General features: G+C 44.2%; 1 protein-coding gene across 6 annotated transcripts; it reads right to left on the reverse strand.

Annotated features, from left to right (window-relative positions):
• On the reverse strand, positions 1-26,837 carry Nmrk1 (nicotinamide riboside kinase 1). Of its 6 annotated transcripts, XM_085834122.1 has the most exons (11): positions 26,693-26,837; positions 25,331-25,570; positions 22,490-22,553; positions 19,040-19,130; positions 18,714-18,762; positions 17,501-17,648; positions 17,277-17,348; positions 16,468-16,574; positions 13,081-13,164; positions 8,385-8,526; positions 5,113-6,790 (listed from the first exon to the last, which is right to left on the reverse strand). In XM_085834122.1, exons 3-11 carry the CDS (start codon positions 22,516-22,518, stop codon positions 6,493-6,495), a joined length of 1,020 nt encoding a protein of 339 aa, XP_085690248.1. In that variant the 5' UTR covers positions 22,519-22,553; positions 25,331-25,570; positions 26,693-26,837; the 3' UTR covers positions 5,113-6,492. The 6 variants fall into 6 exon arrangements, 5 of the variants coding, with proteins under 5 accessions (XP_085690250.1, XP_085690248.1, XP_085690247.1 ...); XM_085834121.1 differs by lacking the exon at positions 25,331-25,570 and having other exon boundaries at positions 5,114-6,790; XR_015046202.1 differs by lacking the exons at positions 8,385-8,526; positions 25,331-25,570 and adding an exon at positions 12,185-12,290 and having other exon boundaries at positions 6,668-6,790.
• Positions 26,838-26,862: the final 25 nt, after the last annotated feature.

Raw genomic sequence — 26,862 nt, forward strand, 5'->3', positions numbered from 1 at the left:
TTCAGATACACCAGAAGAGGAAGTCAGATGTCATTCAGGATGGTTGTGAGCCACCATGTGGTTGCTGGGATTTGAACTCAGGACCTTCTGAAGAACAGTCGGTGCTCTTAACTGCTGAGCCATCTCTCCAGCCGCCAAGGCAACTCTTATAAGAACAAAATTTAATTGGGGTTAGCTTACAGGTTCAGAGGTTTAGTCCATTATCATCCTGGTGGGAGCGTGGCAGCATCCAGGGGGAGCTGAGAGTTCTACATCTTCATCTGAAGGCTGCTAGCAGACACTGGCTTCCAGGTAGTTAGGATGAGGCTCCTAACCTTCACCTCTGTGTCTGCTTCATGATTCTCCTGCATCTCAAGTCTCCTCCCAGAGTCCCTGTCTCTGCCAGGAAGTTCCACTTCCACTTCCTGCCCAGCTATTGTCCTTCAGATCATTATTAAAGCCAATCAGAGACAATTCTAGATTGTCTTAGGCAGGTGAGGAAGGAACAAATATTTACAAAGTATGAGACCAGTGATGGGCCATAGAAATAACAATACCAAGACATAGCTAGTATTTAACTTTCTGCCAGTATAGAATTCACCATTGAATATACAGAGACACACCTGCACACAATGTACCCTAACATCGTATGCATATCTCAGAAATAAGAAATGGCACATTAAAAAAAATACAGGAAAAAAAGACACATTGTTTCTCAAATCCATCTTCTACAACCAGTTGGACAATGTGCCCAATAGTTGGATTAGTTGGAAACTAACTGGCAGAGAGGCCAAGTAATGAAGCCTAGAAACTAACATATGAAGAATTGAATAGATTACTTAAATGAAGTCAATAATTACTTTAAAATCTAATAATTAGCCGGGCATGGTGGCACACACCCTTAATCCCAGCACTCGGAGGCAAGGCAGGCAGATTTCTAAATTTGAGGCCAGCCTGGTCTACAAAGTGAGTTCCAGGACAGCCAGGGCTATACAGAGAAACCTTGTCTTGAAAAACCAAAAAAAAAAAAAAAAATCTAATAACTATATTTATATAATAGCAGGTACAATACATGAATGCACGAAATGTTTGAAATATACCTATATGTTTAAAGGAGGTAAAATGTAAGCAATAGGATATACACATAACGTCATAAATAGGAGTAGATATTTGTTATATAAATAAAAAACAAAGGATTGGGGCAGGTAACAAGCATAAAGAACTATACAGAAGACACAAGAGAGACTGCGGCATCTTGTAGGGCTAAGAAGGCACCCAAGGCATCTTTTCTGCCTTCCTCCCTCTGCACCAAGGTTGGCCAGGCCTTGGAGAAGGCACTGCCACTGCTCACTGACTGAGAGGTTATGCTGGAGCATTCGCTAGAGGTTCATCCTCTAGAGTGTCGAGGAAGTCCACCCTCTCTAGAGGTACTCTAGCCTCCTACAGCTGCTGGCCTCTGGAGGCTGCTGCCGATGGGACAGTGAACTATACCAGGAAACTTGGAAAGGTTGAGCAGGTTGATAGCCCCGGAACCTCTGAGAGGGGACCTCTGAGAGGACGGTAGGAGCTTCACCTGCTTCCGACCAGGTCCTGTCACATGACCACACTCACAACATAGGAATGTAGGTTAGAACAGAGTTCTTTATGTTAATGAGGTATCTAGAGGCCCTGAAGGTTTAGGCAATAAGTGTCCCTTCTCGGACATTCCTCCCTGCAAAAGGTATTTAATCTCTGGCCTAGGAGGTGTTATGCACCCATTTTCCACAATGAACAATCAATAAACAGTTTGGAACCAAGGACTGTCTCTTTCATCAAGAACTGCTCCGGGGAGCACAGAGGAAGCCTTTGTCTACGGAGCTTCTGTATAAGTCTCCTGTAGAAGGCTCCCTTGTGCTCCTGAACTCGCCATCTCTGAGCTAAGCTGGAGTTCCCCATCATCATCCCTCCCCCACCCCCCATATTTTCTGTTTTGTTCTGACTTCCAGCAGTGTCTGGATGTTCGGGAGTTTGGGAGCCCCCTGCCATAGGCTCCTTGTCACGGGCTTATGGACCCCAGACTCCATTCCAAACTCTTCTGCGCTGTTTCCAGTGGCAATTGGACACACAGAAGTCAGGGAACCCCCAGCTTCGGCCTCCCACATCTTAGGCTGAGTTTTCCCTCCCCCTAAGCTGTATATTGGTGCTTCTCTTGAGCCTAACACCTGACAGCGGTGCAGGGTAAATGCAGTCTAGCGTCTCTGAGTTTTGTCTGTCTACTGGAGTTTCCACACCCCCAGTAGTGGGGTGAAAGAATCACAGCTGCCTGCCTGCCCTGTGCATAGGATCTGGACACAGGGGTAGGTGTGGGAGGGTACGTCTGCTGCATAACCTTGGCCAGCACACCCTAGGAACAAAACCCTTTCTTCCTGCCATTTCTCCAACAACTACTACAGATGATTGCTGGCTTTTCGTGTTCACACAGGTTCAGTGTGAGCTATTGGGTGTGTGGAGCTGGTGTCTGCTGACTACAGAACAGTAACTGAAAGGGTCCTCCCTTGGATATTGATGTCACCACCAACTAGAAATGTGTTATGTCAGTGATAGGGCCCTGCTGCACTCTACAGAATCAGAAGTTCGAGGTGGGGACTGGTATTCTATTTTTAGCCAATCTTTCAAACAATTCTCAGATATACTACAGGGAAGGGACAAGTCAAGTTTCAGAAGTGTGTGTGTGTGTGTGTGTGTGTGTGTGTGTGTGTGTGAGAGAGAGAGAGAGAGAGAGAGAGAGAGAGAGAGAGAGAGAGAACACTTTAAAGGAATAAAAGCCCAGAGATTTCTTCACTCAGTTTCAACTTGTTTAGCATCTGGATCTATGGACACAAACACATCAGATGCGTTCACTTCAGTGACACCCAGCTTCTGATGTTGTGTCTAGGACAAGCTCTCCAGACTAGATTTTCTAAGCTACCCTTTACTAAGTTTCTGTACGTACACAGACATGATGAGCAATGTCTATATCCATCTCATCTCTACGTTTCCCTCACTTCGCTCCACTGCATGCCTACTGAAGGGTCAGCTGGTGCCATAAACCCAAGGGCAGCGCAGTCAGCACCGTGGAGCTCCTCACTGCGCCTTGCCCTGTGACTAACCTCATGAGATGGCTTGCTTCCCTGACTAGACTCCAAAGCTCCAGAACTGAACGCTTCATCTTCCCCTGACACAGCTTTTGCCTTCCCAGGGCCCCTGCTTTCTTCCTTTCCAGGGAGGGAGAGGTGGTTTATTTTAGCAGGCTAGTTCTCTGTGGTTCTTTGCACTAAAATGGAAAAATCTATGTGTCTGTGCCCGGGTACTGTGGGGTTGTAGCCTGGGCCTGATCCTGCCACTAGATAGATATGCTAGGTAGATAGGCTAGCTCATTAGCTCTGGTTTCATTGTCCATACTGAGAAACAGAACTGGGACAGAAGGTAAAATTTTAACATGATTCTAAGTGCTGTACATGCCTACCCTTAAAAAGTAAGCTGGTGCTTAAAAAAGTGAACCTTTACCCAGATATAGCTGTCTCTTGTGAGACGATGCCGGGGCCTAGCAAACACAGAAGTGGATGCTCACAGTCAGCTATTGGATGGATCACAGGGCCCCCAATGGAAGAGCTAGAGAAAGTACCCAAGGAGCTAAAGGGATCTGCAACCCTATAGGTGGAACAACAATATGAACTAACCAGTATCCCCTGGAGCTCGTGTCTCTAGCTGCATATGAATCAGAAGATGGCCTAGTCGGCCATCAGTGGAAAGAGAGGCCCATTGGTCGTGCAAACTTTATATGCCTCAGTACAGGGGAACGCCAGGGCCAAGAAGTGGGAGTGGGTAGGGGAGCGTGTGGGGGACTTTTGGGATAGCACTGGAAATGTAAATGAAATAAATACCCAATAAAAAAAAAGAGAAAAAAAAGTGAACCTTTCATCTCATTCCTGGCAAAAGACTGTACATCTTAATGCAGTCTTTACTCAACCTTTACTCCAGTAGTCTTGTCTTGTATGTGTGTGTGTCTGTATCACGTATGTCCATGTGTTTGTGTGCATACACATGCACATGAATACACACTTGGATGCAAAGGTCAGAGTTTGACTTTGGGCATCTCTCTTTATTGCTTCCCATCTTACTTTTTGAGACAGTGTTTCTCACTGAACCCAGAGCTTGTCAATTCAGTTCATGTGTCAGACCAGTGAACGAACCCCTGGGATCCTCTTATCTGTGCCTCCTCAGCCCTTGGAATGCAGGTGAGCTCTGTTGATCCAGGATTTTTTTAATGCCAGTACTGGGAACCCTAACTTTCATGCTTACATAACGAGCACTTCTGGTTGGCAGCCTTTAACAGCTGAGCTGCTTCTCCAGCCCCAGTCTCGCCTTTTCAGTCTTCTGCCATGTTTAATATTAAGTACAAGTCTTCAGGCAGCACATCCTAAAGGGGTGGAAAAGGTGCAGACTTTGGCAGACTTGCTCCTTGCCACGACACAGTGAGCCAGACACCTGCTCCCTATACATTTCTGGATTCAGTACGATCATTGATAAAGGGCAACTGTAATCTGAAACAGCACCTACAGACACAAAGCACTGGGACTGTTCTATTTTAAATGTCGGACTTATTTTTTACTGGCAGTAGTAAGCAAAAGACGGTAGTTTTTTCAAGCGTGGTAGTCCAGGGTTTCCGTTTCTAGCCTTTGCTGTTCAGAGCCTCGCTCGCTGCACTCCCTCAGAAGGCAACCCTTCTCTCCTTATTTATCTTCAAATGCTGAAACCGAGCAAAAAGTCCAGTACAATGAATCTCTATCAAGCAGTGACGAGGGGGAGGGGACGGCTCAGACATGCTTAAAAGGAAGTCTGAACAAACGGTATACATGAGATGTACAACCTATCTACATAAAAATGCATATTACAGGAGGGCGAGGTGGCGCACACCTTTAATCCCCACACTCAGGTGGCAGAGGCAGGTGGATATCTGTGAGTTTGAGGCGAGATTGGTCTACATAGAGATCTCCAGGCCAGGCTCTCTCTCTCTCTCTCTCTCTCTATATATATATATATATATATATATATATATATATATATATATTCATCCTAAAGACAACGAAATCCACTATGATAATAACAACACAAATGATAGCCACTCAATTTTGACAGACATTAGGGAAGGAAGCAATCAGAAGCTGTGACAGACATTTTCCATTCCTACTTCACCAACCTTTCTTGCTTTGTCCTGTGGCAACATGCCAAGGTAATGCTGAGTCAAGACTGGCATGAACTTGTCATTACGCTGTCCTCTGCCCGGGCCCCCACACACTGAGAAGTGACCATATGGCCCAGTTCTGACAGGGACCGAGGCCAAAGAAGGTAGATCAGAGAGGACCTTAAAGGCCACAGGGTAGATCCTGAGACTCGCCCTTTAATTAAGGATAATTAAAATCAGTACTTTAAACAGCTTGGCCAAAACCATGTGTGTAGCTGGTAATTGGGGCCAAGGCTTTGTTTGTTTTTTATGTTGTATACAACCCAAACACTCACTACTTATGAATGAGTGTTAGAAATAAACAAATAATGACAACTGACCAAATGAGGCAATGTAACAGTATATTTTGTATGAATTGAGAAGATCATGGTCAATTATTTTTATTATTAATAAACAATCTTCATATTTGAATTAGGGCTGCTCTAGATATATTAATAATTTTAACTCCCACATTGAACGAGGCACTAAGAAATCCCCCAACTCACATCTGCCTGTGCTTTTCTAAGAAAGGCCCTGGTTTCATATATGATTGAAGAAACTATATGATTCTGTATTCAGAGTGTTAGCTTCAGTAAACCAAGTAAAACCTACCAAACACTTCTTCTTTTTTTTTTAAGATAACAATCTTTCTCATTTATTTAATACTTATTTATTCATGTATTATTTGTCAGTACACTGTAGCTGTCTTCAGACACTCCAGAAGAGGGCATCAGATCTCATTACGGATGGTTGTGAGCCACCATGTGGTTGCTGGGATTTGAACTCAGGACCTTTGGAAGAGCAGTCGGCGCTCTTAACCGCTGAGCCATCTCACCAGCTCCCTAACAAACACTTCTATCGATATAAAAAAAAATCTCACAGAGACACACAGTATTTAACAAATACAAGTGAACCTATGGCTACAAGCACAAAGTCTCCAGGCTCTGCAGTAAACTGCTGACTCAGTCAATGTGAGACCATTACTTTGGGTAATGCTGCTGGTTGCAGGTGTGTGTGTGTGTGTGTGGCTGCATTACTATGAGACAATTTTTCAAATTATATATTATAATCAATACAAACAAAATGAAAACTGGAAAAAACCATTCTGTGTAGTATACAAGGTTCATTTTGTAGTCTTGGAGTATATGTATACATACAGAAATATACAAACAAACTTGGACACGCAACTATACACACAAACGCAGAAGCACACACAGCATAGCACTCATTGTTGGCCTAGACGACAATGGTCTTTTGGTGCTAGGTAACAGTCAGGAGCTCTTGGCTTTTGTTCCTATAGGGGAACTGACCCTCTGTGCCTGAACTGTGCTGTGCCTCCTGCAGGGTGAGTTCAAGCCATTCTTGCTTTCAGGTGTTTCTGTCTGACGGCATGGGCACACATGGCTCTGGATGTTGGGGAAAGTGGCACAAAAGTGAACATACAGACGAGCTGCCACTGTCCTGCGGGACATACTGCATCCCTGTAAATGTCCTTCAGAATAGCCCTTCAAGTATCTGAATCCGTCCCGGGAACTTGCTGAACTCCATCTGTGTGGTGGTATCACAAACCTTAGAAATACAGAGAAAAAAATACGAGCATTGCAAGTCTTATTTGATTAGATCATCTCATCTAAAACTGTAAACCCAAGAATGTTAATTTTTTCCCCCTTCCCTTCTCCCTTTTGCTCCAGGTCCTGCTCACTCTGGCCCATAGGTTTTTTTTATTTGTTTCTCATTACGAATGGTTGTGAGCCAACATGTGGTTGCTGGGCTTTGAACTCATGACCTCCGGAAGAGCAGTCAGTGCTCTTAACCACTGAGCCATCTCACCAGGCCAAGAATGTTAATTTTACAAGGATTTTTGAGGCAAAAATTCTGCTTTGTCCACAAAGAACAACATTGGATGAAATCCTCTTGTTTTAATACTTGCATCAAATTTTAAGCCTATCTGAAGAAACACCCTCAACAGTTAACGAAGGCTCATAACGGGCTCGAGTGCTGAGAATAAGCAACTACTGAGCACTCAGCTATAAATAAGACATAGCTAGAGAGTACCTCCTGAGGCTCAGAGAACACTGTAGAAGAAGAGGCAGAAGGAATTAAAGAGCCAAAATATGGGGGTGGGGAGGATGTGGAACACTATCTTTTGGTTTTGAAATGGCTGTTGGGCTGGTGAACTCACTGCAGCTGTGGTTTTGTAGACAGGACCTGCCCAAGATGGGGCCCGTCAGCACTCTATCATGATAAGGAGGGTCTCCTGAGGCTCCACTCCTCCTGAAGAATTATTGCAGCTAAGAGTGTCAGGGAGACGTGGTATTCTCCGCAGTGGTGCAGCCACTGGTAAGTTAGTTGTCTATGCTCTGCTAAGTATTCTCTGCACGTGCTCACTCAGCCCCGATTAAACTCAGTGCAGCAAAAAGGACAGCAATGACCAACGGAGCTAACAACCAAAGTAAGCAGAGAAAAACTATGTGAAAATCAGAGGCCATGCTCTGGGAAGAAGGGCTCTATGGGAGTGTGAGGGTGAAGACAGAGGGTTGTGGGTGCTGGCGGTGGCCAAGCTTGTGATATACACGTGCATAATCAGCAAGAAACGGAAAATGGGAGGGCTAGATGCCCAATAACATTTGCAATTGGTATGGGTACTTGGCTGCAGAAAAAGGTAAATTCTGAGGGTCAGAAGGGCATCTGGGCAGCTGGCTGCAGTATGGCTCCTGTTTCTGAGTGTTATCTAGACGTAGGAAGAAGTATCATGACCTTTGATCCATTTAATGAAGTGGATTAATGAGGGAAGCTTAGCTGAACTGTTTGGAAATTCAAGAAAAAAACCTGATGCATTCGTATTATTCAGTTTTGTCAGAGAAAACGTATCTTTTCAGGTAAAATGTTTAATTACTGAAATACGTAAAATGTAGAAGCGACAGCTCTCTGACCCAATGAGTCATGCTTCTGAGAACTTATTCCAAGAATGTAATTAAAAAAGAAAACCAACACTATGCACAACATGTGTGTGTGTGTGTGTGTGTGTGTGTGTGTGTGTGTGAGAGAGAGAGAGAGAGAGACAGAGAGAGAAACAGAGAATCAGAGACGCAGAGAAAGGCGCAGGCACGCACGATGCACCCCATGACTAGTTTTATGTCAATTTGACAGAAGCTAGAGTTACCTGAAAGGAGAAAACCTCAATTGAGAGAATGTCTCCTTAAGATTGAGCTGCAAGCTGTAGGGCATTTTCTTAACCAGTAATTGATAGGACAGGGCCCAGCCCATTGTGGGTGGGGCTGTTTCTGGGCTGGTGGTCCCAGGTTCTGTAAGAAAGCAGGCCCAGCAACCCTTAAGGAGCAAGGCAGTAAACAGCTCCCCTCCATGGCCTCTGCATCAGCTCCTTTCTCCAAGTTCCTAGCCTGCATGAGTTCCTGCTCTCACTCCTTTTGATGATGAACTGTTGTATGTAACTATGAGTGAAATAAATCCTTTTCTCCCCAAGTTGCTTTTGGTCATCTATTTAATTACAGTAATGGTAACACTAAGATAGACTGCAACACATATAGATTTGGGGCCAGGAGAAGGTACGTATCAATAGTTACACTTGTAACAGCAGCAAGTGTCCAAAACAATTAGCAAATGGCTCAGTAACGTTATGTGAACTGGGCTATTATAGCAGATAGTTACAGTAATATTTGCTGAGTGGAAATTATATTTCAAATCCAGTGTAGGAAAATACAAATACTTGATAATGAAAATTTCATTTTTTTTCCATTTCTTATCCTTTTATCTGCAATCTGCTCCAGGACATCTTGGTTCTACACTAAAATATCAACTCTAAGTTTTAGATTTCATCTTGGTATGTAAAAAAAAAAATAACTAAGCCTTTGATCTGCTAATGGCAGGGACGTTTAGCTTCATTATACAATAACCTCTACAAAGCTGTATAAAACGGAACACTAAAGCCCAGAAATCACAACTGAGTTCCTGGTGTGCTCATTGCATCTTGATGTGAGCACGGGTATGATTTCTTCCATGTTGCTTTTCCATAAAAATGCTTGCAATCAGTGTGTTTTTATAATGAAAGGAAAGTAAAACCTTTTAAAAGGAGCTTGGATGCTCCTGGGGTCAAGACTGCCTTGTTTGGTGCAGCTAGATTCGGTAAGGATTATCTTTTGCTTCAAGCTTCAGATTTGAATTAGGGCTGAACTACACGTATAGCTTTATATAGCCTTCCCTTTCTGGGTTATTTATGGTTGTAATAATTAAGCCTCAATCTATTTTATTTACCTATCAGTTTGATGACCTTGTCATGATGACGACTCTATATTCTTATAATGAAGAATTTGCTGAACAGAGTTACACAAAGTGAAACAACCCAGAAGGGTCAACATCTGACACGTTAGAAAGGCCGCCCTAGCTAGCTGAGGCTCAGGGCTAAAACAGGCTGTGCTGAGGATGCTTCTGGCTGGAAGAACTTAAAGGTAACAGGTTACTATTAATAGCACAGTAACTCATTTGGGCAACAGAAGACTACCATAAATCTTGGGGGGCAGGAAATGTGAATCTGCTTCCAAGTTTTGTATCCTTTAGTATTTCTGTTATTATTATCTTACCTCTATCTGCTATCCAGAACAGAAACAAGATAGAATTGGGGTGAACACTTCTCACTCACCTCTAGAATCTAGAGTCTAGATGCAGGCAAGGAAGGCGCGAGCGTGTGTGTGTGTGTGTGTGTGTGTGTGTGTGTGTGTGAGAGAGAGAGAGAGAGAGAGAGAGAGAGAGAGAGAGAGAGAGAGAGAGAGAAAGAGTCAGTTCCATACATGGATAGGCACTATCTTGTGGGCTTACAGCACATGCTGCTACATGCCAGATCTTGGTCCTTGTGGCAGATAAAAAAGGACTTGAAGCCGGGCGTGGTGGCGCGCGCCTTAAATCCCAGCACTCGGGAGACAGAGGCAGGCGGATTTCTGAGTTCAAGGCCAGCCTGGTCTACAGCGTGAGTTCCAGGACAGCCAGGGCTATACAGAGAAACCCTGTCTCGAAAAAACTAAAAAAAAAAAAAAAGGACTTGAGGTGGCATGGGAATATGACTAGAGCTCCCACTTAGATACTAAGGCCAAATTTCAATATATCACTTAGTCACTAGTAGGGAACTGGGGCTAAGTCTTTGTTTTGTTTTGTTTTTGTTTTGTTTTGCTTTTTTTTTTTTTTTTTTTTTTTTTGAGACAGGGTTTCTCTGTATAGCCCTGGCTGTCCTGGAACTCACTCTGTAGACCAGGCTGGCCTCGAACTCAGAAATCCACCTGCCTCTGCTTCCCAAGTGCTGGGATTAAAGGTGAGCACCCGGCTTAGGTCTAAGTCTTGGCCATGACTGAGATGACAGATACTGGTAACCAGGCACTTAAAAGACCCTGAAGCCTCTCACTGGGCCAGGGAGAGGATCTGCTCTCTCTTAAATGAGTAGTTCTGGCTCAAGGTTATCATTTATGAAAACTGAAGAGCCCTGGGCTGCATTATGGGAAACCTACCTCCATCATAGTAACACATGGCATGGGTCGGAAGGCAGGGGTGGGAAGGTAGGGGAGGGAATGCAGGGGTTGGGATGGAAGACTTGGTATGGATTATTAATTCTATTTATAAAAAGAAAATTTAACATGGTCCTAAAATTTCCTCAAAGGGCTTCGTGCCTGTGGGAAGGACTGACCTTGCAGTCAGCAACAGTCAGGGTCAATGGGCTGCCCGGATGGCTTGCATGGTGAGTGAGCGAGGAGTTGATGAGTCACTGTAATTCTTATCGGGTCACTGACTGTGGCCTACAGCATGTTTGTCTCACCCTAAACCTTGCTACAGTCTTCCCTGCTGTTGAGCTCTACCAGGCTTTCTCTTGAACCAGCTGACTGTGCCATTTTATCTGTGTCAGCCACAGGTCTTCTCCTTTTTCTGAGAAAAGGGTGTCACTCTGTAGCTGAAGTTATCATTGAACTCGTGACTTCCTGCCTCCTCTAAACTAAGAGCTGTGACCCAGGCATGCACCACCAGCTCAGCATAGGAATCAGTTTAATTGCTTCTTAAGGATTTATTTTTTATAACACTGGGTGTGGTGACACACGCCTTGAATCCCAGCTCTAGGGCAGCAGAAGCAGGTTGGATTTCTGTGAGTTCAAGGCCAGCCTGTTCTACATAGTTCAAGGCTAGTCAGGGCTACACAGTGAGGCCCTTACTTAAAATTATTATTATTATTATTTTTACTTATGTGTGTGTGTGTGTGTGTGTGTGTGAGAGAGAGAGAGAGAGAGAGAGAGAGAGAGAGAGAGAGAGGTAGAGGTGTACATATGTACACAGGTGCCACCCATAGCTAGAAGAAAGCGTCAGATTTCCAGGCAGCTGTAAGCAGGAAACTGGGCTCCAGTCCTCTTCGAGAGCAACAACAGTTCTTAGCTGCTGAGTCATTCTCTAACTCCCAATTTCATTCTTATGATTCAAATCTAGCAGCAGTTAGAGCTAGAGATTTGCCCTCCCACCACGGTGTTCCTTCTTTCTTCTGGGTTTATTTTATTTTATTTTATTTTTGGTTTTTCGAGACAGGGTTTCTCTGTGTCCTGGAGCTCACTCTGTAGACCAGGCTGGCCTCGAACTCAAATCCACCTGCCTCTGCCTCCCGAGTGCTGGGACTAAAGGCGTGTGCCAACACTGCCCAGCTTCTTCTGGGTTCTTTACACTTTTTCTGATCTGCTTTCTCTATAAAAATTTTTAAAAACCAAGACTCACCTGGGGATCTTCAACCATGGCGGAGTACATGACTAAGTTATGACCAATCAATCACCTGCCATCTCTCTGGCCATAGAAATAGCTTTAGTAAGTCACGTGATCTAAGATATATCAATGCAAAACTCTTCCCTGGATCATTTTAGCTGAGTTAAGTTGGAAAATCATTTTGTAGAGCACTGTTGAAGATTGCCAGGCGGTGGTGGTGCATACCTGTAATCTCAGCACTTGGGAGGCAGAGGCAGGTAGATATCTAAATTAGAAGCCAGTATGGTCTACAGACTGACTTCCAGGATGGCCAGGGATACGCAGAGAAACCCTGTCTTGAAAACAAACAAACAATAAACAACAACAACAACAACAACATAAACTCCACAAAACTGTTGAAGGCTGAATATAGCCTAGCAATGCTAACCATATGAAGGCCTGGATTTACTCCCTAGCACCACAAAACCAAACCTATATAAAATAAACCATCTTTTAGCTAGGAAGTAGTAAAGATAACACGGGAGTATCCAGCTCCCCAATTTATCCACTAACAACAATTGTGCTAAGGGTAAAATAGCACTTCATTCTGAATGCCAACAGCCTGATTTCAAAACAAACCCCAACAGAACTGTAGCGGAGCCCTGAGGACACAGTTCTAGCCTCCTACTCCAGCTGAGCCTAAAGTCATTGACACCTCTGGCTTTTCTTCTCACTCAAGCCAGATTTGGGTGGTTTTCTCCATCGTTCAGAAATGTTGTATTCGCCAAACAGAAACTTCATGAAAATATTTGAGAGAATAAAGCCAAGGGGGAGCTCCAACTATACCGGAATCAGCATCACAGGCCCATACGGTCAGTCTCCTGCTATGAGTTTAAATAACATTCAAACCACTATGAGATGTAACAAAGATTAATATTTCCAAACCTAAAGCTATCTGACAAACAAAATGATCAAGATCCAGCCGGGCACCATCAGTCCATCTCTGACTCTGGGTTATTCTCGAGCAAAGGATGAATAAATGCAGTCCTTGTGAAATGTGTGCACACCGTTCTTGCTATGCAATCAACTGTTGTTAATATTCTCTCTCCTCCACCACATAGTCTGACAGAAGAACACTTTACCATTTTGCTTCTCTAGTTCCTGCTTGACCTCTTCATACACCTGAGAGAAGAGGTCCTCTTCAGACCTTGTTCCATCCAGGTAAACTGAAAAGTGAGAAATAGCAGATCAAATATTGACAGGCTTATTAGTAAAGGATGCTCTGGCATTTCTGTAAAACACCAATAGCTTCCACCTAAGAGCGCAGGACTATGGCCTAAGGAGGGAAGGAGGGAGGGAAGGAATGAAAAGCAGAGAGAGAGGTTATATGTTGTGCCTATGGCACATGGTGTACCCATTTCTTCTGCTTTGCGACATTCCCTCCCAGAGGGAGAAAGGAGGCTTATAAGACTCCAAAGTAGGGCTGGAGAGATGGCTCAGTAGTTAAGAGCACTGACTGCTCTTCTGAAGGTCTTGAGTTCAAATCCCAGCAACTACATAGTGGCTCATAACAATTAATAATGAGATCAGATGCTCTCTTCGGGTGTGTCTGAAGACAGCTACAGTGTACTTATATACAATAAATGAATAAAAAAAAGTTTGTTTTTTTTTAAAAAAGACTCCAAAGTAAATGAACTTATTAGCGCACTAAACTTCTGAGAGTTAGATTCACAAAGACCCTTCCAGAGGTTGCATTAGCAGTAACAACTGCTGGGGACTGAAGACTCTCACATGCCCAGAGCAGCCAGAAGGTTGTACAGTCAGCTGTAGGGATGCCGCTTTTGTGAGGCATCACCATGGTGAGGTAGGCTTTTTGGTGATGCAGCCACCTCTGAGTCACCACACTCCTATCTTTAACTCCAATAAACTCACTGGTTCACTAAGCCAGACATGGGACAGTGTCCTTGGTTTGTCATTGGTGCCTGACTGTCACATGATAGCATGTCAAGAGGCCCAAAGAGGAGCAATTCCCCAACTGGGATCAACTGTGACATTTTTAAAACTGTGTGTCAGGCCGGGCGGTGGTGGCGCACGCCTTTAATCCCAGCACTTGGGAGGCAGAGGCAGGTGGATTTCTGAGTTTGAGGCCAGCCTGGTCTACAAAGTGAGTTCCAGGATAGCCATGGCTATACAGAGAAACCCTGTCTAGAAAACAAACAAACAAACAAACAAACAAAAACAAAAATACTGTGTCAGTCTTGACTCTTACCACACACTACTGAGACCAGAAGATATGTCTTTTTAATAAAATTCACACAAATACTTTTGGAGAAAAAGAAGTTACCTGGGTTAAAGAGAAAAGGGCCCTCTAGTTATAATAAAGCAAGGATAAGGAGGTCTGAAGAGGATTTGACTGTTGGGAGGTGTAAGGGGCTTAGCAGCAGGGGAAGGAACAGCCTGGGAGAAGATAATTTGGAGAAGCGCTGTGCCCTGATGTCTCTTGAGATTTTTATCCCCAAAAGCTGGAAACCATGGACTCACTGCATTTAAACAGGATGTCTGAATTTTCTTGTGATAAAACACTCTAACCAAAAACAGCATGGGGAATAAAGGGTTTATTTGACTTATTTGCTTCTCGATCACACTTCACTGAGGAAAGTCAGGACAGGAACACAGGGTACCTGTCACAGGAACGCTGTTCACTGGCTTGCTCTCTGGCCCTCTCAGTTAGATTTCCTATACATCCCAGGCCCACCTGCCGAGGGTGACAAGCTCATTATGAAAGAGGCCCTCCCACACCAATCATCAAGCAAGACAATCGGTTACAGCAGTGGCCACAGGGTGATATGCTCTAGGCAATAATTCAATTGAGCCTCCCTCAGAAGACTCTACTGTGAAGGTGACAGCTGACATTAACTAGGACACAGGGCAAGGACAAAGCTAGACTTGCAGTTTACATGAAGGAAGTAAAGGGCGTAAGAGGATGTTTCTCCTGTATAGCACAGTAGCTGCTGGTGCAGGAATAACCCAGAAATAATGCTCTGAGACGGAGTCTGTGACCTTTCAGCACATACCAGAACAAAGCTGTCTTCCCTGGAGGCCAACAGGCTCTTTCCCCTATGGATGAATCCCCTTTGTTTTGAAAACCATGCCAGTCTGATTCCTCTGCCCTGTCCAAGAGACTTATGCCACCATTTCCACATGAGCACTCTATTCCAGGGATAGTCGCTTAGCCTAGGCCTCCAAATCTGTACCTTTTCTGTAAGGGACCTCAATCTTTTTATTTTTTTATTTTCTATTTTTGGTTTTTCGAGACAGGGTTTCTCTGTGTAGCCCTGGATGTTCTGGAACTCACTTTGTAGACCAGGCTAGCCTCGAACTCAGAAATCCACCTGCCTCTGCCTCCCAAGTGCTGGGATTAAAGGCGTGCGCCACCATGCCCGACGGGACCTCAATCTTATTTCCTTCAAAACATATATGTAGTCCTTGCTCCCATATCCACATTTTCCCCCCAAAATAACACCTGTTGGTTCCTGGAGTGTCTGTCATCTTTAACACCCCCAGTCCCATTTCTACTGATTACTTGTGTTCAGTACAGTGACTTCTAATTCTACCCTCCAGATCTCAAGAGATCTTACGAAAAGATTATGTGCCAACCACGACCATGTTTCAAGCCTCTCTGTAGAGAGCTTCCTAATTCTCTTTGGATATCCTGTTGGCATCAGAGGGCCTGGCCCTTGCCTGTATCATCATGGTCAGCAGTGGCACACCCTTTCCTTGCTCTTCTCTATAGCAAACACAACAGCCTCTTTCAGGTACTACACATGCCTTTCTGTTCCTAGGTCCTTTCTAGGTTCTTTCTGTGGTCTGAATGACAGTCATTTCCCCTAACTTAACTTTCCCCACATCAGTCCAGTTGAAGTCATATGAGTTTTGTTACAAGGAGCTTTCTCGAGGAACTTGGAGGTGGGCAGTCGGCCTGCTACCTAATATCAGTGCTTACCCGAGAAAAAGGTCTGTTTGTAAAACTCACACTTTTTTTTTTTTTTTTTTTTTGGTTTTTCGAGACAGGGTTTCTCTGTATAGCCCTGGCTGTCCTGGAACTCACTTTGTAGACCAGGCTGGCCTCGAACTCAGAAATCCGCCTGCCTCTGCCTCCCAAGTGCTGGGATTAAAGGCGTGCGCCACCACGCCCGGCTAAAACTCACACTTTTAATAGCCTTTTGCCATGATATCACAGCTGGGGAGAGTAGAGACTGGGCCTGCCTTGCTTCCCTTCCATCTCAATGGGCAACATTCAGGCAGGGATGGTTCAATGAACGATCGATCATTCGGAATCTGACAAGCTTAACAAAAACTGCCAGTTGAAGAAGAAACCAGCAAGAACCAGTTGCAGAAGAGCAGAACCTGGGAAGTACCTGAGCACCTCTTTAAAAACTCCTAAAGAGAAGTGTTTTCCAAGAAATCTTTCCTGTACTTTGATGTAAAAATAAGACCCTAAAGTCCTTAAAGGGGAGAGAGGGACTTACCAATGTCCCAGGTGATGGAGCTCATTTCCTGTCTGTGCTTTAGGTACATGGGCCACACGTGGCCATCGAAGTACCCTGGAGGGTCTGGAGGCTCATATACTCTGGTACTGGAAAAACATACAGGAAATAGGTTATGATTGACAAAGTAAATAGATCACTGGTCAAGAGAATGTGAACATCATTCAGGTTAAATCTAAAGAGGAATTCAGACCACTTGTTTTAGCCTCTATTGTAGTGAGAAAGGGAGAAACATGGCTTTAGTTCCAAACCTATCTAAAACATAGGCCTGCAATTCACTATCTCATAATTATCTTTCCTCTGCCTCTTGAGTCTTATAAGAGAATTATGGGATATGTACAAGAGGAAATAGGAGAGAGATACTGAGAGGCTGGCATACTCTCCTATCCAGCTGGTGTTCTCTGCAGCTAGAGCAGACCATGTCATGAAGGGTGAGGGACAAGGAGCTGACAGGATGCCATTCACATCCTTTGATGTGAATATGAAGTAAAACGCTTTAAGGGGGAAAGGCACTTACCAATCTCCCCGATGACAGTGTTCATTTTTTACTGGTGCTTCAGGTACATGGGCCACATGTGGTCATCCAAGTACCCCGGGGGCAGGGGGGGGGGCTGACAGGATGACACTGGCCCTTTTTCTTAGAGAAGTTACTGTATACTCCCCAGTGTGAGAAGCATTTATAGAAAAGTATTTGATTTCTGGATTAAGACTTTTCAATAATGGTACTTTTCTCGTTTTCCCAGTATTTCATCTTTGGAATTACAATGCACAGAGACAGTTCCCGGACGTACCTCCTTCTCCTCTTACATTCTTCATATGGAACGGTCAGGAAGTAACTTCTGTTCCATATGGTGTCCAGAGGCCTACGATGACACCATATTCAGGTCACAAGGCTCTCCATCCCTCCTCCACACCAGCATCCCCTTTCCACACCAGCATCCGTCCTCCTCCCACCCCCACAGCCCTCCTCCACCCCCACATTCCTTCAAGTTGGTATTGCAGTAGGAAGGCTTACTTATAATTAAAGAGAAGGAAACCTTCAATAATTAAAATGGGAACCCCTTGAGCACTTTCCAAGGCTGCTGGTCCCGCAGAGCTTCCTGGGTTTTCCATCCAACAGGAAACTGCTGACATCATTTTTTCCATATTAAGTGCTTCAAGCACTGAGGAAAACATGAAACACATGGAATTAATATAGCAAACTTCTTCTGGGGGGTGGGAGAGAGATGGCTTTTGTGATAAGCATCTCCAGGGCTCTGTACATGTATGATATGAGAGCAGTTTACTTATCCTTCAAGGTATCTAATACTAAATACCTTAAATGCTCAATTAAAACACTGAGAGAGAGATATTTAAGTGGTATGTCTAAGGCATTTTTACTATGGAAAAATAATGATGTACAAATATAAAATACAATGAATAGCATGCTGCTATTTCCAGCTATATATTTTTTTTTACATTGATGTATTTACTGTGTATGTGTGCCTCCACACATACACAACCTCATGGCTGACTACCACATCAACTCCTCCCTGATATTGAAAAATTAAAAATCTATGGTACTAGAAATTGAACCCAGGATTTTCTGGTTGTTAGGCAAGCACTCAACCACTGAACTATATCTCCAGCCAGATCCTTGAAAATAAAAATTAAATTAGGTCTGGAGAGATGGCTTAGTGGCCAAGAGTACCCAGTGCTCTTCAAGAAGACTCAGATCAATTCCTAGTACCCACATGGTGGCTCACAACTGCCTCGAACTCCAATTTTGGAACACAAAATGCCTATAGATACATTTGAAAGATAAATAACATATACTGTCTTTGGAAAGTAGCTACTATTTTTAATATTATTAAATGAAAAGCTCTTCATTTTTTATGTTTATGGGTGTTTTGCCTGCATGTATGTGGGTGCACATGGGTGCAGTGTCCACAGAGGACAGAAGAAAGCACATGTATAATATGTTAGGATATGTGTGTGTGCACGGCCACAGCATACTTGTGGAGACAGGGGGTAACTTTGTGGAGTCAGTGCCTCCTTCCACCTTTCCAAAGGTTCTAGGAAATCAAACTCAGGTCGTCAGGCTTGTGTGACAAGTGCTTTTACCCATGGCACCTCCTTGCCCTCCCTATTTAAACATTTAACATTATGTTAACAGAGAGAGAAATTGTTTGGATTTGAAAAAGAAAATGAATATAACCTCATAATATTCAACATGTGGCTGTACTTACCATCATACTGCAAAAAACCATTTTCATCTATGTCTATCTCAGACTCTGGCTGGAAAAAAAAATTTTAAAAAACCCATCAAAACACTATGGAGGGCAGAAATGGTGCAATTATACAATTAAAAAGTTAAGCCTTTAAGAAATGTCTTGGAAAATGAGGACCAAGCTCAGAGATGGTCACTGACAGATGGTGCCCTCTAGTGGGCAGGTAACACTATGGCACCCAGTTGATTCTCCGCAAATGGCTTTTGGCTATAATTTAATTAACTTTGTCGTGAAAGCTTTGTGTGTGTGTGTTCAACAAGTTATCTGAGAACCTTCGTAGATACCTTGAAGAAGTCATCCTGGGATATGACGCTGCAGTTGGGAAGGTGCTTCTGCAAGTTCTTAGCCAGTGTCGTCTTCCCTCCGTTTGTCACGCTGAGCCAAGAAAAACCACGAGGTCCAAGAAGACATTAGGGAACACGGAATAGTCTTAAACGATGTTTTTTTAAAAAGGCAATTTAAAACAATATTTACTGCTCGGGGAAAACACTCACTTCCACAGACCATGTTTTGTTTTGCAGGTGAAATCACAGGTTTGAGAGAGACCCTGTCCTCACAGCAAAAGAAGTGAAAGATGGAGAGAGAGGTCACTGCACTGGATACCAAAACTTCAAAATACAGACACTGTCAGGAAACACAGTCATGTTTTGACTGTCAAAATAGCTCCGGGCTCAATATGTGCACCAGAGAACATCCTGCCTCCCCTTTCTGCAGGCTTCTAGAACTGCCCACAGCCACAGTGACTGTTTCAACTATGTAGGAAAAAGAAGGAATGGCTTATTAGAAGCCCGGCTGTCCATGAACCCACATTTCCTGTGCCATGCCTCTCCCTCCCCTCCCCCTCTCTGTGACTGGGCCCAGATGGAGGCCCACTATTACTCTTGCCCTCAGGTCAGTGTTTGTTGCCTCTGGCTGGACAGAGACATCTGGAGATGCAGGTGCCTGATAGACTTGTGTGTCCCGTTTCCGGCTCTCCTGCATGGGGGAGGCATTTCTCTAGTTAATCTTTCTTTTCTCTTTGGGTTTTTCTTCTGAAACAGTAGTCATGCTGCCCTTATTGACCCACTTGGGTAGCTAGCTCAGGCTGCCCTTGAACTTACAGCAGACCTTTGGTCGGAACCTCCTGAGCACTGAGGTTACAGGATTCAGTCACCATGCCTGGCTTATGCTATCATTTTTTTTTTTTTAAGAGGTGATTAGCTCAGAGCTCAGTCACATGCAAAGGGTCTATGAAAGAACTCAGGGTCATTGTGAAGTTGAAAGAGATTATATAATCTTCACTAAATTCTAACAGGATATTAGCAGCTTCTTTTATTGTACATAATAAACTACAGTTGTGACAGTGCTTGGATTTGGACATCCACAAGAACTACACGCTGAGCTAGAAGTGGGCCAATGAAGCATCGCCAATGCTCGTTATTGTTTCAAACTTACATATGTTGTTTATTACTCTGCAATGATCTATCACAAGCTCACAGATTTGCTGGTAGAGGCTTTATGGCTGTATACTAATAAGTTGACTTTCTTTGAATTCCAGTGTTTTATTTTGTGCACTTAAAGTCACCCTGAACACAGATCAAGATTTCACCACCCACCAAATGTCTGTAGCATAAACGTCCTGACTGTACATCTACTGGCAAGAACCTGTGATGAGTTCTGGCTGAGATCAGCACCACATTGTATCTTATCTAGAGAGGGATACATTCATCAGAAGGACTTGTGGTGAGGCACGTGGCTTTAATCCTAGTACCCAGGAGCCAGGGGCAGGTGGATCTTTTGTGAGTTTAAAGCCACCCTGGTCTACACAGTGAGTTCCAGGACCTTGCCTATGTTTAAAACTAAAAGAAATCACAAACCACCAAAAAGATCCATCCTACCAAACAATAAAAACAACAAAGCCTAAAGAATGTTTACTGTATATAAATTATCATGTATATACCGTATTATATCTGTGAAGATATTCATTAATAAGACTGTCCATTTGTCCTTACAATACACATGTGGTAGGATATGGGGGTCTTAATCTGAATACTGAGGACCTTCTATTCTTTAAGAAAAATGTGACCTTTTCTTCTTTGAGAAAAATGTCTATAGACCATGCCAGAAGTCCATATTCAAGAGGCCAAGCTTTTGTTTAAAAGGCTGCAACTTCACTATGGTCTGAGCAATCTGGCAAGAAAAATATGTCATTTCTTACACTTATTCTTTAAGATCATATAACTGAATCGGCGATAGATAGAGCCCTTCCCATTGATTCAGCAGAAGCCACAGAGAGGAATCCTGCAGGACCGTACGGACTGGGAAAGAGTTTCATCACAGAGCTCAGAGCCTGCAGTCCATATTTGGAATGTAAGCATCCCGGGTTGGAAGACGCCTCAGGACCCTCAGGACTCTTAGGACCCCTCCTTTCCCTTCAGGGAGCTCACAACCTCCCTCCCACAAGCTCTCCTGCCGCAGGGAAGAGCGCCAGAGGATGACCTTAGGATCTGAGGGAGAGCAGCGAGTGTACACAATGCTTTCCCTTCCTTGTTTCTGAGTAAATGCACAGAGATCCTCTTTTTTTTTTTTTTTAAACATGCAAGGAGGTAATAAGAGGGTGCAGAAGTCCAGGTGAAAGCTAAAACCAATGTTACAGTTAATCAAACAAGATGTGAATTCTTCCGTAACAGGGCGATATTAATCTCCCCATATCCCAGCTGAGGAAAGGGAGGCCTAGGAGACTGCTTACTGCTGGAGTGGGAAGCCAAGTTTAACTCTAGCAGGGGTCTTTTTAACACAAGGATTAATCGGATAGATGTGTGCAGGAGAGTTAGAAGGTTATAGGGCAGAGATGGCCTACTACGGGAGGGTAGCACTGAGCGTGAAATGAGGGGCAGGACAAGGGTGGTCCTGCAGAGTGACAAACACAGCCTCGGCTCTGGGCGGATGGGAGCCACAATGATGCGCACGCTGTGCTGCTCAGCTCGCTCTTCATTTGCTCTGCCTGATGCTGGGGTTAGAACCTAGGACCTTCCCCATGCAGGCAAATGCACTGCTACCCACCTAGCCCCAGATCCACCTGAGTCCTAATTGATTCCTGTATTTCACAATTGAGCATCTCCCTCAAATTACCTTTTTAGTATTTCAAAAGTTTCCTCAATAAGACACAACGGAGTTTTGTCAATATGACACATGTGAAGAATGACAGACACAATCCGCCAGCAAGATAAATAGTATCTTTCCAATAGCTGTTGATGTCACATTGGTACATCAGCCACTGGTGCCACAGGTCACCACAATTTAGAATGCTTGTGACAGCGGGATACGCGGATGCTATCACACCAGAACAACACAAACTAGCCTAGCCAAATAGCACACCTGGTTACCCTAAGGGTGGGGGGGAGAGGACTAGATGTAGGGAAGTCTGTATTCCTCATTTCAAAAGCTGGCCATAGAAAACAGAAGGGAGCGATTTGTTTTCCTCACACTATGCCAGAAAACCCACATAAGAAATGATAATCACCCCCTGCCAAAGGAATGACCAATCAGGCCTCAGTTCCAGTGTCAGCTCCCGAAAATAAATGGAAATACTGCTGACCCTACCTCTTCCTTCCCTGGGAAATCCTGGCCCTCCTCACTGGCAGCACTCTGCCTAGGACTTGGGACTCCCCACAGCTTTCTCTCCCATGTCCACTTGAAAAACCATCTGGCCATCTGGAGCATCGCATCCAGCTGTTTATAGAGGAATTACTCACCCGCCGATTCCAATGACAAATGTCTTCATAACTGGCTTTGGATATCACACCTTCCTAATATATCCTAAAATATAGAAAGATAAAAGAAAGTCGGTGTCTTTAGTTGTCTACAGTTAGTCCTGAGAAGAAGTAGCAGCTCACAGGGAGGGGATCGGTGGTTTCAACCCTACATTACCCACACTGCTGGCAATAGCTGATGTTTTCTTAGGGTCTGTTAACTAATGTTATGCCTGTGTGAACCATTTCCTTGGGTCACCTTGTGATAGGTATTCTTAGTTATCACCTTGACTACATCAAGAATGAACTAAAACTAAAGGAACTGGGTACACCTGTGAGGGACTTTTTAATCATTTGAAGTGGGAAGACGCTCTTAGTTAGGGTTTTACTGCTGGGAAGAGACACCATGACCGAGGCAACTCTTATAAAGGACCACATCTAATTGGGGCTGGCTTACAGATGCAGAGGTTCAGTCCATTATCAACAGGGCAGAAGCATGGCAGCATCCAGGAAGGCATGGTGCAGGAGGAGCTGAGTTCTACATCTTCATCTGAAGGCTGCTAGTGGAAGGCTCCCTTCTAGGCAGCTAGCAATAGGTTATTAAAGCCCACACTCACAGTGACATACCTACTCTAACCAGGCCACACCTCCTAATAGTGCCACTCTCTTGCCCAAGCATATGCAAACCATCACAGAAGACCCACTTTTAATCTGAAGTGGGAAGAAACACCTTATGTTGACAGCCTATATAATGACCATGGACAAAGGACGCCTGCTGTCTTTGCCTGCTTGCTCTCACTCTTGCTAGCAAGTCCTTTCCATCATTGGCATTAGAATTTGCTACTGTGGGATTCTGGCATACACTGAAGACCAGACGAGACATCCAACCTCATGGGCTGAGCAACTACTGAATTCTTGAAGTCACTCTAATAAATCTCTCTGTCTCTGTCTCTGTCTCCGTCTCCATCTCCGTCTCCCTTTCCCTTTCCCTCTCTCTCTCTCTCTCTCTCTCACACACACACCACACACACACACACACTACACACATACACATTCACAAATACACAAATACACAAATACACAAATATATATATATATTTCCTGTAAGTTCTGTTCCTTTAGAGAAGTCTGACTAATATATGCCCTTCCTACTTACTAAGTAATAGAAGGTACAGCTGCCAGTGGAAGAGGCAAACAAAAGTCACTTTCTCATTCTCTTCTTCTCTCCACCCCCCTCCCACCACACACAAAAGCTTACACTGGTATACTAGATCAATTAAGTGAACATCTTCCTATCATAAGGACAGGCTATGAAGCACTTCATTATCAAGACCACAGAAAAGATGGTAAATGTATGCTAGCTTATCAGGCTCTGATGGATAATCTGTGTCATTCTTATTGATGCATTATCGAAGAGCCATGCATTTGCTGTGTACAGTTAATGGAAAATACTGGTCCCCTTCCTACTTGACATATCTGTGCATACACTTCAGGATACTGCTTCAATTACACAGGATGAAGTAATGTGGTTGTGACACTAGACTTGAAGGGTTTGTCTGTGTGGGAACTCTAGCAATTCAGAGGGGAGGAATGGGATGGAAGAAACTTATTATAACATCCCTCAAGTAAGGGGTAGAAACTCCCATAGCCAAATACAAGGAAATGGAAGGCTCTGTTTCTTTCTTTCAAATCAAAGCAGCATTCCCCACTCCCCATCAGCCTGATGACCTGAGATACTGCTGCTGCTGCTGCTGCTACTACTGTTAGAGTTCCTTGCTGCCCTGAGTTCAATCCCCAGAACTGACATGGAAGGAGAAAACCAATTCTTCCAAGCTGTCCTCTGACCTCTGCACACGTGCATGGCATTTCTGTGTCCACATACACACTAAATAAGTCAGTGAAAAGTGTTAAAATTCAGTCACCCCAGGTCTACACTAGTTAGCAACCTGGAACTGTCCAAAGCAATGTTCGGGTGAATTCTGGTTTTGTTTTTGTTTTTGTTTTTCAAGACAGGGTTTCTCTGTGTAGCCCTGGCTGTCCTGGAACTCACTTTGTAGACCAGGCTGGCCTCGAACTCAGAAATCCGCCTGCCTCTGCCTCCCGAGTGCTGGGATTAAAGGCGTGCGCCACCACTCCCGGCTTCGGGTGAATTCTGAACCTATCTCACCAGGAACCAGCAGGTGATGTGAGAAGGGTGGAGAACTGGGCTATGCAGAAACAAGGCTTGTGCCAGGCTGAGTGCCCAGTGGAGCAGTGAGCAGCCTACTAATTCCCAGAGTTGTCCATCCAAAAACTGTGTTGGATTCACAAGACATTCATTCCAGGTTCAGACATGGCCCCATCAACATCTGTATCATTCTATTTTATTATATATTGGAGCCTCCTTAAACATGGTTTCAAAACCAAATGTTGAGCAAGTTGCCATGCTTCATATATGTGCTAGAGGGTTTTTGTTTCATTGTTTTAGAGGCCTTTCATGCGCTTCAGCCTAGCCTTAAAGTCTTAAAGAACAATCGTATACTGCACCTCTGGTCTCTACTCTCTGCCACAGAGTGGTGGGATTGCAGGTGTGTGTCTGTACACCTGGCCTTGCAGCAGAGATGTTGTGAAGCACACACAACTCGGAGCCAAGATAAACTACATCTTAATGTCTCTGGAGAGACAACCTTTTGGACCTTTCAGAGTCTTGAAGTCAGGGTATCCTGTCACCCCGAATCCTGTGGGATATTTATGCAGTGTCTTCTCCTCAGCCACTAGTGCTTGTATCCTTTCCACAGAGAGGGAGAAGAACAAGATGGGAGAGGAGCAAACCTTAAATGAGCCATTTATCTTTTTCACACTTACTTATCATTCTTATTTGTTAATATCATTTATATGTTGAGACAGAATCTCACTATGTAGCAGTCGAGGCTGGTCAGGAACTTGCCACACAGCCAAGGCTGCCTCTGTGGCAAAAATCTTCTTCATAGTTGGCTTATGTTTATATTTGATCTATTCCACTTCTGAACAGAGAATTCTAAAGCACAGAATGATTCCCGGGAGTATGGGAAGAGTCAGCAGGCGGCAAGAACTCCACCATCAAATCTGAGGAACACAAGAGCAAACACACACGCTCTTCAGATGAATTCAAGGCCCAGGTTTCAGGACTTCGGTGTGGTTCACTCTAGAGTTATCTGGATACGCTCCTGTGAACAGGACTAATTTCAACTTTGATCCCTTTTGGTAAGCAGAAATCCCCCAACAGGTAGAGTTCCTGGTAAGCAAGGCCTGGGGGCATAGCCATGACCAAGCTCCTGCTAACCTTTGCCCCTTGAAGTTTCAGTCACTTTTTCCCTCCTGTAAATTAACCTTCAATAGACACGTTGAAGGTCCATTTTGTGGAGGTTCTTTTTTTAAAAAGTTGCTTTGTTACATTTGTATCTAGGTTGTGTGCATGTGTGTGGGCAGGTGCATGCCATGGTTCACCACAGAACACATGTTCAGGTCATAGGTCTTCTGGGAGTTCTCTTTCCAAAGTGTGGGTGCTAGAGGCTGAACTCTGGTCATCAGGTTTGGCAGCAGGGGCAGCTGGACTATTGTGCTGACCCTGTAGTTTCTTACATAACCAGTATTTTCATTTTTATTACCCCTAATATACAATAGGCATATAATATTGACTGTGACATTGTGAGTTTACTTATGTGTGAACATAAACTCTCATGTTGGGCAACTTGTATAAAGTACCAGCCAGTAGTATAGTTTTGACTTCGCGGGCAACTATTCAACTCTGAAATTGTAATAAGAAAGTCAATGCATAAGCAAACGAGCATGCTGTGTTCTAATAAAATTTTATGGACACGGAAATCTAAGTTTCCCCTAACTTTCGTGTGCCACGTGCCACAAAATACTATGCTTTTGTCTCAGCTATTTAAAAAACGCCAAAAGCACTGTTAGAAGTCTTAATAAAAGCCAGGCAGCAAGTGTTTTGGAGTTTGTTAACCAGATGCTGCAGAAAAAGCTGTCCTGTCCCGTGGGGGATCAAGACCCGATTCTCCAGCCAGCAAATGTGGGGTCTCCTACAGCTAGCAGTGGCTAGTTGCTTTTTCGGAACTTGGGTCCCACCGCGGTTTCCCTAGATGCAATCAGGTTCCTGGTACATACAGCGAAGGAGACTCTTGAAGATCCCCAGGCCTCGCCGTGTGTACGCAGCAGGCAGTGGGTACTCACCGAAGCGGGTTCGAATCCTTCCCAGCAGGGCCGCAGAGCAAGCTTCAAGAGTGTTTCAAGCCTACCACTGCCCGGTACTCACCTAGGCAGCGAATTCCACTGCGCTTTCATAGCCTCCCCTAAGCAGGGCCTGGAGGCGTGGCTACTGCAGGGCTCCTCCCCCAAGAGAA

Source organism: Mus caroli, unplaced genomic scaffold (assembly GCF_978045245.1).
Source record: "Mus caroli unplaced genomic scaffold, Mus_caroli_1 scaffold_20, whole genome shotgun sequence".
In the NCBI taxonomy this organism is placed as follows: Eukaryota; Metazoa; Chordata; class Mammalia; order Rodentia; family Muridae; genus Mus; species Mus caroli.

Excerpts from the sequence above, each read along its gene's own strand:
- Nmrk1 (XM_085834122.1), bottom strand. The coding sequence starts at position 22,518 with ATGAAGACATTTGTCATTGGAATCGGCGG. Across the intron at positions 19,131-22,489 it reads TTTGTCATTGGAATCGGCGG|CGTGACAAACGGAGGGAAGA; the intron begins GTGAGTAATTCC and ends TTCTTGGCTCAG. Across the intron at positions 18,763-19,039 it reads CCCAGGATGACTTCTTCAAG|CCAGAGTCTGAGATAGACAT; the intron begins GTATCTACGAAG and ends TTTTTTTTCCAG.